Genomic DNA, 14,327 nt, shown 5'->3' with positions numbered 1-14,327 from the left:
AATTCACTTAGTGCGAAATCGAGTTATCTTTGGTTCTCTGCATTGGTTCTTAATCCCTTCTATTCACGGAAATGTTTGGCCTAGCTTGAATTGCAAGTTTGGCATCGCCTTATTGCTCGAGTAAAGGACGAAACACCTTCGTATTTATTTCTTAATTATTGTTCATTGAACGGGAGTTGGTTTGTTCCCCTTGAAACGTCAACTAATTTCTGATCAATGGCAATGATTACTAGCATTCATTTAATTACTTGCTTTTAATTTATTTCTTTTTACAATTGAAATTTTTTTATTCATGATTTAATTCAACTCCCCGTTAAATATTTTTAACAATTTACATTCAAGTTACTTTAAAACATTTTTCGAAATTGAACTTACTAAGTATGGATTCACTCTTTTAAGATAATTCTACTAAAATTAATATTAGGAGATAATATAATCAATATTCTTTAGTAAATAATATATATATATCTTATTTTTACTTGTACTTTTTCTAAAATTTTAAATTATTTCCCATAACATGAAATAATTTATATTTCTGTACGAAATTTTCGAGTTAAGAGTCTCGGACGAGAATGAATTAAATTTACAAGGCAAAATACGATTGAAAATTATACCTTAAATTAGCAATAGCCCCTTAAATCTTCATTTTAATTAGGGTATCTGAGTATCCTAATTAATCTTAGTATGTTCAGGTACTTCTGCAGAATAAAATTCAAGTTTTATTAAAAATGAATTTCAAATATACATGCTTCATTTTCACGCATTTTAAAAATCTTGCTTTGTGATTTTTCATTGTATGATTGTTTACGAATAGCAATAGTTCGTGTTCCCTTTTTGACATTCATTTCAGCTAGTGCAAACTAGTATGCACAACAAGCGCACAAAATTGTTGGTGATGGATGATCCAGAAAAATGGCAAGAAAGGCTCCTCAGCGTGAAAGCTTACGAAGTGGATCTTGTAATTGTCAGTAATGATCCTCTGACCATCACTGACTGTCCTACGGCTATAGAGGTCAGTGCAATAGCTTAATCTTCTACCTAATAATTTATAGTTATATCACCAATTAATTACTCTTGTTGTTCAAACACTGAAGTAGAACTGTGTGTTTTATTCTTTGCCAATATTTTTAATTTTTAAATTCATCCTTTTTCTGCTTTAATTCTTAAATTAAGATCTTGTTAAAATTTTGCTCAGGTGGTGACTTTTACCCCTATTAATTATTGGAGTAATATAATTATTGGAGTTCCGTAACATTTTCGAGGTCATTTCCGTTATATTGCAAACGCTAATGATTTCCTGAAGGATCTGTACCTCAACTTGATACTTAAAGAAAATATGAAGCTAAGAAAATATTGCTGCACTGAATGCACACACTGAATGCACTTGTGTGCATAGACTGAATGCACACAAGTCCGCTGCTATTATAATAAAATTTTATTAGCAGAAAAACCTTCAAAGTTCTGGAATTTTCCTAAGAAATACTCGTACAGAGTTCACAGTATCACAAAGTACGATCAGTAGTTACGAATTAAACTACTAGGAGCGTTAAACACAAAGCAGTGCAAAAGTGCATCTAAAGAGAAAGTTCACATGGAACCAACAAATCGCAGCAACAATAACTAAGCAACCGAGGGCAGATGCTTTCTCTTCGGCGTTAAATAGTTTTCAACCGGCCGAGAGATATTTCTAGAATAGTTCGACCGCCCCATCCGCGACCATGAGCGCAAACACGCATACGACATTCGGACAGAATTATTCTCAAAATAGGGTGGAAGGATGGGGACTTTCTTTCTCTCGAGCGTATAAATTCTCTCTGTACGGAGAAGAGAAGATATTCACGTCACCTTTCACGTCGCAGCAAGTAATAACGCCCCTTTTGGACGAGTCTATGTGTTTTGGCAGAATGCCAGCCAAGGTTGCGTTTGAGACGGTCGAACTATACTTTCTGCTTCTCGAAAAAAGTGGAAAGCAATACGAGGGGGGGGAATTATAGTTACAGCTAATATAGTAGCCAATTACATCTTTTCAATTTCAATACATATTACGGTAATACAGGGACCGGACCAAAATGACGCCAAATTCGGCGACTTTTAGTGATTTTTCGCCAAATTTGCAAAAAAGTAAGTCGCCAAAACCGTCATTACCTTGGCGACATTTTGTTATACGTATTACCAAGATACCCATTTACTCAATGTTAAATGCACTTGCTGCCTGCATTCTTACTTTTCCGGCATATCTTTTTCGTAAAATTTGTCTCACGCTACATTATACAGAAAAATACAACAATTCTACTAAAATGATCTATCTAAGTACAAAATTCTCAACAATATGCTTATCACTTCATTTTGCTTGTGATAAGATTTTCCTAAGCATAAAAAATATTTTTTTTAGGCTAGTGAAACGTCAAAAGTTTTGAGAAAAATATAAACATTTCTTTGGCCAGTTATTTCAGTAAACAAAGAGGAAAACAAAATGGCTAACTTTATAAATTTTCATTTCTAATGTTTATTTTGAAAGCATGAACAATGTTAACGAGAGATAAAAAAAAGCACATTTAATTTAATGTTCTCGAAGAAATAACGCTTGAGTATATCTTTCAGTAGACAAAATTTAGGTACAAAAAGGTGACACAATGAGTCGTCAATAGTAACGATTAGATTACAGAATAATTCGAAGCTAGGCAAATACACAGCTGTCATTCAGTTGCTTGCCCTCATAAGTAACATCAGTTCCAAATGGTTGCTATTTACTCATAATGGCTTGAATTAATCGAAGTGCCTTGTAAGGTGCGTCAGTGTTGCATATACAAGAAGAATATCATTGAATTTTTTGAGACGGCCCATTGTTGTCTTTACTGACAAATTACAATTTCTCTTACGTTTCTCACAGTATTTATATGTATGCTTTTCGAATGGCAAAGAGAGACGTATGAAGATGGACACTGTATAGTGTGGGCTGATATAATGCGGAATGTGCGGGTCAACTTACATTTAAGATTTTATCAGTGCTTCCCTTTATAGCAGTAATGAAACGACACTTTTAAGCTGACTTGTTGCGAAAGCAGTCCAGCCGTATATTAAACTTAACGCAGAATATTTCAACAATCCGTGAAATTACCATAATGCAGGAAGGCTGAAATTGCTTCAGTCGTAAGATTGACAAGCAAAGTATTAAGACATCCTATTGCATTTAGTGGTTTCGTGTGTCTAAGAGTGCATCAAAGAGGCTTTCGGAAAGAATAATAAAATTTATTTACAAGAATTTTGTAGCACATTGAAATAGTTGAAGACATACTATTAGGCATCTCTGCCTTCCACGTCCTACACCTTTAGAATTCAGTCTGCCACTGACTATTGAAACATACACGCAAAGCTGCTTCAAGAAAGAACCATACATACAGCTTTACATATACGTATCCGTCTGCCAATGGCTACTGGAACGTACACAGCGCCCTCTAGCCGAATGGCGCGGGAAATGACGCGGGGGTAACACACCCTTTAGGTTTAAGATACATTAGGTAGATCTTCTTCTGTTCTTACACTTTCTGTAGGAGCTGTGACGAGTTAGTTCCGCAGTGTTCGTCTAAAAATAGTTCGCTGAAGTACTGGTACATCCGATACTCATCTCAAAGACATGGTACCACCGAGAATCTAAATAAACTGCAGATTGCTCACTCGAATAAATGAGACTTTTAAGTACCCATAGCTGTAAGATTTTTCTTAACCTGCGGCAAAATTGCACAGTTAAACTAAGACCATATTTTTTACCTCATTCGCTGATTGTTAGATATGCAATCAGTTAATTTTTGAGTACATCACAGGCGTTAGTCATGTTAGCTGTGTTCTACAATTTATTATGGTACCTACCACAATTACCAATATGGTTTTTTTTTTCTTTTTAGTATTTTTAGTTTAATTTATATATCACAATGTATCAATTAAATCATTCAACTATACATGCATACATGCACAGTACTAGAGAAGAGAGGAAAAAAAAAACAATAACTCTTTTTTTCTCTTTAATAATGAAGGATTTAAATGATTAATATGAGCAGATACTGAAATCCTGGAATAATGCTAAGCAGACATTGAACTAGCAGATAATGTAACTCCATTCATATTTCCACCCATTTAAATGTAGATTTTGGCGAAAATATTCTACGCTTAGTTTTTGTTCAGTTACTAGAAAAAGGAAGGGCATTATTATCGTAAAACTAACAAATATCCATTGAAATATAAATTTTAGTCATAACAAAATTTTTGTTGGCATATCAGGACTGGTATTCCTCTTTACTTGCTTTGGAAACATGGACTGTCCTAACTCGGAACAGGGAGCTTACTCAAGCTATGTTCAATAATTTGTGAAGTAGACAATACACACAGGAAGGGTATACGAAACTCTTTATTTTTCTATCTTTACAGAGATTTCCGGACTTCGGAATACAGAGACCAACCACTTGTGGTCTGAACGTAAGAATATAAAAATATTAACTAAAACTCTAACTAAACTAACTTTGGATTAATATACAAGTGCCTACTTTAAGATTGGCCGTTAATTAACAAAAAGCCGTATGTAGTACAGAGAGCTGCTAAAACTACGATACGTTTAAAATTATCACGAGGATTAAACCTCTGGTCTGGAAGGCAACCAGCAAACGAGTAAAAACTACTATGGCAAGCGGCCTGCTTCTAATAACTCCTTCCTCTCTCTTGCTTGGCAAAAAGCCACAACTTAAGCACTTGGCGTTAGCAAGACAAATTTGCATAAATAAGTTAAAGCTTTTAATTCTGGCCGGAAGTAGAAAATAAGAAGTGATAGTAAAGATTTAAAATAAAATAAACGTTAGTAAAACTTAGGATCCTTACAGGCATTAACGTAATATTTCAAATAAATCACTTGATCCTTTAATTTATATAATTATTCGTATGACTCAATCTACATGATGATTTTCACGAATGTTGCTAACATTGAAACTATTTCTAGAACATCTGCTTGAAAAAGGCTCTGATTATAATTTTAAAAAGTTAAATAGCTTAGATTTTAAAAAAAATATTAATCGGGTGTTTGAATGCTGTACATAAAATCAAACAGAACTTCTCACGCATTAGTGTTTTATCGTCGCCTCGAAAGAATGCATTGATTTCAATAAGTAGGTGTTTTATCACTTCGGAAAGATTGTAAGTATTCTTCTCATAACTTCCTTATGATCTTCGAATATGTGACTGTTGCAAGAATTGGGATATTTTATTTATTTGAAAAGCAATTACTTCCAGCCTTTTACAGCTGACTACATAATATAGCTGCTTTGGGAACTAGTAACCAGAACGTTTGTGTTGCCACTAAATATTTTTGTAATTTAATCCGCTTTGGGACAAAATGTTTCGTCATGTTTCCACCTTGAGCGCATGATATTTTAAAAATGGCTAATGGTTTATATTTGAAATTTGATGGAATTCTTTATATGGGCACTATTTTCTACCTGAACCCAAAATCTGATGAATATTTTAATATTAAAAAATTTATGCACGAAAACATTAAGATTTTTTTAATAAAATACATTTTATAAACTCAATTCCAAACAAAATAAAAATTTAACATGAAATTCTCAGGATTTTTGGTTCACAGTAGTTTCCAAATGTTATAAAAGCTATATACTAAATATGGAATTAAATTATGCAACAGAATGTTTTAAATTATGTAACAGAATGTTTTAAACTGTGCGCGCAAAGTTTGAGCATGACGAAAAAATTTGTTACAAAGCGGATTAAATTATAAAAATATTGTGGCAACACAAACTTCCTGATTACTATTTCAGAAAGCAGCTATATTATGTAGTCAGCTGTAAAAGGTTGGAAGTAATTGCTTTTGAAATCAACAAGTTATGTAAATTCTTGCAACCATCACATATTCGAAGATCTTAAGGGTTTTAAAGTGTATAAGTCCTCTTAAAATGATAAAGTTTGCAATACTAATTTTCACTTATAATATCATTTTCATTTATCCATATGTACTTGCATTTGTTTCCAGTTACTACCCAGTGGATCTCACAGCCATAAAACAGAAGGAAAATGCAAGAAACTCGCCTCTAGTGATAGAAATCTGGGCAATAGTATCATAGCCGATATTCGGGTGAGGATAATAGCAAAATATCTACAGTAATAAATCTTTTGAAGTTTTTATTATCAGAAATTAAGTAAATACTGAGGACATTCTTGCATTTCAGAAAAATCTTACAAGTTGTTGCTCACAAGGGACTGAAAATGACTATACATTCTGGAAGAGCTCACTTTCTGAAAACGGTACTCAGCGTCTGAAAGCTGTTGCAGTATGGTCGCCGGACCTCGGAATTCTCAGAATGGAGAACATCGACGTGGAGATGATTACTTTGCGCGTTGCCATTATGCAGGTAGTTCAATATCATCAAGATTCTGAACTCTTTCCCTAATTATGAACAGCGACTTGGCACTTGGTATTTGCGCAGTATTTCAGAATTTCTGACATTGTATTCTCTAATTCAGAAGTCAAACAACAAAAATCAGCGTTATATTTACAAAATTTTCACAGGACTAGTTTCGATGGTTTTTACCGAACCACCATCCTCAGCTGCAAAACCGCAAATAAACGAGATAGGAAATAATGATTAGATAAGATAAGAAAGCCTGGACAAGAATAAGCAAGTGACGCCATCTGTTGGGGAAACCAGAACTAAAACATAATTTCTTTGAAGGCCGAAGGCAAATTTGGATTGGAATTAGGATCGTTAACTGGAAAAGAAAGATTTTTATGAATGTGAATTTGGTCCGAAAATCACACTTTCAATTTTTCTGCTGCCAAAATTATTCAAAAAACATCTTCCATTGGAGAACTGGATTTTCTAAAGGTATTTCACATTCATAAAAATCTTTCTGTTCTAGTTAACGATCCTAATTCCAATCCAAATTTGCCTTCGGCCTTTAAAGAAATTATGTTTTAGTTCTGGTTTCCCCAACAGATGGCGCCACTTGCTTATTCACGTCCAGGCTTTCTTATCTTATCTAATCATTATTTCCTATCTTGTTCATTTGCGGTTTTGCAGCTGAGGATGGTGGTTCGGTAAAACCATCGAAACTACTCCTGTGAAGATTTTGTAAATATAACGCTGATTTTTGTTGTTTGACTTCTGATTTAGTATATATTCGGCGTGTTATAGTGTCTTAATTGTATTGTCTATTTAAACCAATGATTCTCAACCACTGAGCCAAGGTATTTTTGTGTGCCGCCAAATTTTAGAAATGTATATGTTACCGTGAAGGACCGAAATTGGAGAATGTCGATTTTCACCGGAGAATATCAACATTCAACAAATACGTCGGTGAAAGATCGAATATTGCACTACATTCTTGTATATTCGGACCCTCGCCGGTGTATGTCAACAATCACAGATATGTTCTGGTGTAAGTCGAAAAGAGAGGTCATAAAGTGCCATAATAGTTTAAGTTGTTGCAATAAATAAGATTTGAATCACATAATTTAGTAAGTTTTTTATGACTGTTATTTTATTTTCTCATTTAGAACGTACTGTATAATTAAGTTTTTAACTTATATTATTTTCCTTTCTTATTTTGAATGTATTGTGTGTTTTAGGTTCTCATGTTCTTAAGTTCTTATTTCGAGTCTCAAGTGCGTTTATTCGCGACTGAATTACGGAGAAGAAAATATAATATTGTTATATGTTCAACATTCACCATTAGTACATGGTGAATGTCGAGTGTAAGTCAGAAATAAGAGTATTTGGAAAATATTTCGGACATACACCAAGAGACTATGTGAATGTTGACATTCACCGGAGAAAGTCGACATTCTCCAGATTTCGGTATTTCACCGTAACATATATATAAAGAGACCACATTTATATCGAGACCAAGCGGAACAAATGGAATGAAATGAGAATTGTAATTTAGTTATGCAGGCAAACCAATAATTTTAAAAAATGTATTTTATTGTATATATGCATTTACTTATCTATAAATATACAAAAATATATTTATTATTAACTATTGGTAACTATAAAAATATTTGTAAAAAACTACAATTTGAATATTATGTTTTTAATTAATTTAAAATTTTATTTAAAAAAATTTATGGTTTTCTTTCACGGTCATATTTTTTATCAGCGTGAATACTTGGCAATAGATTCGGATCATTTATTAAAATGTCATGAAATTTCTCACATGAATTGGTCAAATTATATTTTACGCTTAATAAATATTTTAAAAGTTTAATGTTCAACTGCGTTTTTTCAATTGTCCATATTTTATTGATACTAGAAAAAACACGTTCTATTGCTGCGTTTGTTCCTGGAAGAGAAAGCGCATGATCTGCAATTTTAAAAATATTTTCATAAGGAATATTATTCTGTTTAAAATGAAGGAATAACTCTGTCCATTTTTATTTCCTTGTACGAAGTAAAAAGGAAGTATTGTAATCGCGAAAAGTTTAAGGCAGCATATTTCATCGAAAATATCAATTTTGACTGCAATCGAATGCAATTTAACGATGTTTTTGCGTGATATCTGTACGTAAGGACAGAATAAAATACTCTTTTCCTTCAAAAAAATTATAAAACTGCTTTAAAATTAATTCTGAAGAGAATTTTTGGTGTCTGTACGAACGTATGTACGTACGTGCGTACGTACGTACGTACGTTCGTAGGTACGTACGTACGTATCTCGCATAACTCAAAAGCGAGTAGCCTCAGAACGTTTAAATTTTGTATATAGGACTGCTATAACATGTAGATGTGCACCTCGTATTTTGGTTGAAAACGGCCGCACCAAACGTATATAAATATATTTGTATAAATATCCACTCTGTTACCCGGCTCAGTGATCTCAGTTTCTTTACTCTTATATGTTTGTAAATTGTACATTTTTTGCTTTAAAAATGATTGCTTTATGTGGTTCTTATCTTCCGGTTAAGGTGATTATGCCTTTAGTAAATCCCTCTGCAATAATTTTAGAATTATCAACAATTTTAAAGTTGTTTAAGCCTAATACTTCTCTTGATGGCGGCCATTGTTTGTTTACATTTGAAACAGCAGACTAGTGGATTTGTTGCCAATCTAGAGAAACTTAGCTTCGTAATAACAAAGATAACGCCTTCATTTATTATTGCCAATTAAATCATGCTTAATCCTTTCTGGATTTTTTTCGAGGAAATAAGTGTTTAAGATTTACTTCGTAATTTTTAATATAGATATTTTGAGTTTTTATGTATTTTTGCCTTCTCGCGAAGTGAGAACTGAATTAATTGAATGAAAAATACTCAATCGTCTGTGAAAAACTGCTTCTTTTTTGTTTTGTTTGCTTAATTTCTTTTATACGAGGGCCATCCAGGAAATAGATTACGTTTCCGTCTGTGTCCGCTAGGGGCGGGGCTAGCGCGGCCGTCTTGGGGTCAGAGCGTTGCGCAGCTCAGTCTGCATCTAGCCGTGCTAGTGAGAGGTTCGTGCTGTGCTCCGTTCAGATACTGTGACGGTTTGAAATGTCTGCGTTAATTGAAAATCCCGCGAGCTGCGAGGTGCGCTCAGTAATAAGGTTTCTGACTTCAAAAAACTGTAAACCGATAGAAATCTATCGGCAGCTTCGTGAAGTGTATGGGGACAACATTATCACTGAAGGTGGAGTGCGTCAGTGGGTCATAAGATTTCAAAATGGCCGAACCAATGTTCACGACGAAGATCGAAGTGGGAGACCCAGCATAGTGACCGCCGAACTTCTCGAAAAAGTCGATGCTAAAGTCCGTGAAAATCGAAATTTCACAATAACGGAACTTTCTTTGAGTTTTCCACAAATTTCGCGAAGTTTGTTGCACGAAATCATCAGCGAAAAGCTTGGTTACCACAAGTTTTGTGCAAGATGGATTCCAAAAATCTTGACAGAGGACCACAAAAATCAGCGAATGGCTGCAGCGTTGAACTTTTTGGACGCTTACCATAAGGATGGTGACTCTTTACTCGATCGCATCGTTACTGGTGACGAAACATGGGTGAAACATGTGAACTGTGAAACGAAATTGCAATCAATGCAGTGGGGGCACACAAGTTCTCCCCAAAAACCCAAGAAATGCATGCAAACAATATCGGCAAGGAAGATGATGGCGACTGTTTTTTGGGACAGAAAAGGTGTAATTTTGGTGGACTTCCTGGAAAGAGGCACTACAATAAACTCTCAAAGGTATTGCCAAACTCTCCAAAAACTCAGAAGAGCAATTCAAAACAAGCGCAGAGGAATGTTGAGCTCTAAGATCTTGTTGATTCACGACAACGCCCGGCCCCACACGGCAAATGTCACTCGTAAAGTTCTTGAATCTTTTAAGTGGGAGTTGTTTCCTCATCCGCCGTACAGTCCCGACCTGGCACCGAGCGACTTCCACCTATTCCCAGCAATGAAGAAGTGGCTGGCTATGCAGCGTTTTGATGACGACGCACAGCTGCAAGAAGAGGTAACGAAGTGGTTGAAGGCGCAGGCGGCCGAATTTTTCGACGAAGGAATTTCCAAGCTCGTACATCGCTACGATAAATGCCTTAATTTGTATGGTGACTATGTAGAAAAGTAGTATTTGAGTGTGGCTTTCATCTGTATATAATAAAATTTGTTTCCTATACTTTGTTTATTTTTTTATTCCAAAACGTAATCTACTTTCTGGATAGCCCTCGTACATCCTTCTAGCTTTATTATAGTATTTGAATAGAACATGTGGCAACGATTAGATAATTCTATTCTTTAAATGATATAAATTTTGTGCATTCTGAGTTCTAATACGAACGAAATATAATATTGTTAAGTGAACCTAACGCCAGAGTGTCGCTATGGTAAACAAAGTGAATTTTAAAGAATGCATTTATTCTATTGTGGTTTATGCGCTGTCGGCAAAGTAGATTTAATTCAATCCAATAAGTTTAAATGAAATGCAAGAAAAAATGCGTATAATTTAATATTCCGTACAAGGAAGTCATGTGGTGTACACATCAGATTTTTTTTTTTTTTTTTTTTTTTTTTTTTTTTTTTTTTTTTTTGTTTCCACATTTGCAGGCAACGAACATTTAATTTTTTCTTCAGTAACGTATATTTTTTAAAATGACACCTTATCAAAAAGATCATTTTCGCAAATATTATTTTTCGGAAAATGGTTACTAATAAAATTAAAACGATTTTTTTCACATATTCCCATAAAATCTTCTTTTTTTAATGTCACTCAATGAAAAATTTTAATATCCTCGAATTGAGCTGTCTGTTCTTCAAGATATTCTTTCCACAACAAATGCGTATTTGTTGTAATGTAGGTGAGAAGATTGTATTTTTTTATTATTATATTTTATTTCAATAAATATTGTAGAGTTAAATAAAATATTATTTAACTAAAACCATTAAAAATGGCAGTTTGTTTGCTAAGTCACATAAAAACTAAAACAACTATCCGTTGTGTGTAATCGACAAAGGTCGCATTTAGAAGAGATGTAACACCGGGGTGTCTGGGTCAAGGACCCTACCCCTTGTCGAACATGTAGGTTGTTTCGCATGCTGTCATGAGTAACTAACGTAAGATGTAATATATTTTTTTATATAATTTATGATCATATTTTTGAGTAATGAGATAATAAGATATTTTAGCAGAAATAAAAGTAAACTCCACAGTCAGTTCGTTCGTCAGAAAAAAAACAGCCGAAGAAAGTACGGTCAGTTCTGTAAAACAAGTCCGGCATGTTTTTGTGCACGTAAAAATCACTTTTCAGTTGTCAGTTTCAATGCTACTTTTAATTTTTTCCATCTTTCGTTATTAGAAGATCTTAAAATTCGTATACATGTAGTCATTTATTATATAATATTACATGGAAAAACACTTCTCCGTCTTTGAAATTATTATTAAAAAATCTGATGTGTACAACACATGACTTCCTTGTACGGAATATTAAATTATACGCATTTTTTCTTGCATGTCATTTAAACTTATTGGATTGAATTAAATCTACTTCGCCGACAGCGCATAAACCACAATAGAATTAATGCATTCTTTAAAATTCACTCTAGTATTTGTTTAGCATAGCGACACTCTGGCGCTAGATTCACTTAACAGTATTATATTTCGTTCATATTATAACTCATAATGCACAAAATTTATATCATTTAAAGAATAGAATTATCTAATCGTTGCCACATGTTCTATTCAAATACTATAATAAAGCTAGAATGATGCATAAAAGAAATTAAGCAAACAAAACAAAAAAGAAACAGTTTTTCACAGACGATTGAGTATCTCTCATTCAATTAATTTTCTCACTTCGCGAGAAGGCAAAAATACATAAAAAATCAAAATACCTATATTAAAAATTACGAAGTAAATCTTAAAAACTTATTTCCTCGAAAAAATTCCAGAAAGGATTAAGCATGATTTAATTGGCAATAATAAATGAAGGCATTATCTTTGTTCTTGCGAAGCTAAGTTTCTCTAGATTGGCAACAAATCCACTATTCTCCTGTTTCAAATGTAAACAAGCAATGGCCGCCATCAAAAACATTATTATGCTTAGCGGCACTTAAACAACTTTAAAATTGCTGATAATTCTAAACGTATTGCACACAGATTTACTAAAGGCATAAAAACCTTAACCGGAAGATAAAAACAACATAATTCAATCATTTTTAAAGCAAAAAATATACAATTTACAAACATATAAGAGTAAAGAAACCGAGATCACTGAGCCGGGTAACAGAGTGGATATATATATAAATATATTTATATACGTTTGGTGCTGCCGATTGCAACCAAAATACGAGGTGTACATCTCCATGTTATAGCAGTCCTATATACAAAATTTCAACGTTCTGAGGCTACTCGTTTTTGAGTTATGCGAGATACTTACGTACGTACATACGTTCGTACAGGCGCCACGAAAAATTCTCTTCAGAATTAATTTTAAAGCAGTTTTATAATTTTTTTGGAGGAAACGAGTCTTTCATTTTGTCCTTACGTACAGATATCACGCAAAAACATCGTTAAATTGCATTCGATAGCAGTCAAAATGGATATTTTCGTTGAAATATGCTGCCTGAAACTTTTCGCGATTACAATACTTCATTTTTACTTCGTACAAGGAAGTAAAAACATTAATTTCATACCCGATATAAGAATCTATTAGTTTCTTCTCATAATAATTAGCATAGATATTGAATTTTTTAGAAATGTATTTATGTTTCAAATGTAGATGCCCACTCTAGTTTTTACGTATTTGCAGGTCTCTCTTTCTGCTCGTTTTTAAAGTAAATATAATTAAAGTTTATTATCAGCCATCTGATATAAGTAAAATCATTATGATTTTATAAAGCAGATATGTTCTGTAAAATGTTCAACATTCGAATAGCGGAATCGAGAAAGACTGTAAATAAATATCAGTGTGATATTAATACAAGGAGGAACAATAAACACTCTAACGTTTTTCTGCTACAATTAGAAATTACCTAAATAAGCTATTATTTTCTCATATTCTTTCTTTATTTATATATTGTTTACGATTATATAACATAGATTTTTAAGCATTTTTGTTCTGTTTATGTACATTGAAATCAGGGTTTTGCAGCCGATACTATGCTTCTATTCCCAAATAGCTCATAAAGAAATAAAAAATCTAATGTGTACACCACATGACCTCCTTTTACGGAATATTAAATTATATGCATTTTTTCTTGCATTTCATTTAAACGTATTAGATTGGATTAAATCTACTTCGTCGATAGCGCATAAACCACAATAGAATAAAGGCACTCTTTAAAATTCACTATATTTGTTTACCATAGCAACACTCTGGCCCTAGGTTTACTTAACAGCGTTATATTTCGTTCATTTTTTTAACTCAATGCACAAAGTTTATATCATCTTAAGAATTATTTAATCGTTGCCACATGTTCTGTTAAATACTATAATAAATCTAAAACGACGTATAAAAAAATTAATTAAGCAAAGAACAACAACAAAAAAGAAACAGTTTTTCACAGACGATTCAGTATTTCTCATTCAATTAATTCAGTTCTCACTTCGCGACAAGGCAAAAATACATTAAAACTCAAGATGCCTGTATTGAAAATTTTGAAGTAAATTTTAAACACTTATTTCCTCCAATAAATTCCAGAATGGATTAAGCATGATTTAATTCGCAATAATAAAAGAAGACGTTATTGGGAAGCTCACTTTCTCTAGATTGGCAACAAATCTTCTATTCTGCTGTTTCAAATATAAACAAGCAATGGCCGCCAAGGAAAAAAATATTAGGCTTAGCGGCACTTAACTTTTA

At 33.2% G+C, this 14,327-nt stretch overlaps 1 protein-coding gene across 1 annotated transcript in view; it reads left to right on the top strand.

The window, feature by feature from the left end:
* Positions 1–652: 652 nt before the first annotated feature.
* The window catches only part of LOC118204983 (ionotropic receptor 93a-like), a 46,310-nt gene continuing 32,635 nt past the window's right edge, over positions 653–14,327 (top strand). Inside the window, exons 1-3 of the mRNA XM_085824432.1 lie at positions 653–1,012; positions 6,029–6,130; positions 6,225–6,407. Coding sequence (XP_085680558.1) covers positions 866–1,012; positions 6,029–6,130; positions 6,225–6,407 — 432 coding nt within the window. The 5' untranslated portion in view covers positions 653–865. The remainder of the gene's footprint in view (positions 1,013–6,028; positions 6,131–6,224; positions 6,408–14,327) is intronic.

The sequence above is a fragment of the Stegodyphus dumicola genome, chromosome 9 (genome assembly GCF_044657685.1).
Source record: "Stegodyphus dumicola isolate Sdum_Otavi_A_Nest chromosome 9, ASM4465768v1".
NCBI lineage: Eukaryota > Metazoa > Arthropoda > Arachnida > Araneae > Eresidae > Stegodyphus > Stegodyphus dumicola.
This window is presented reverse-complemented; position numbering and strand designations above follow the sequence as displayed.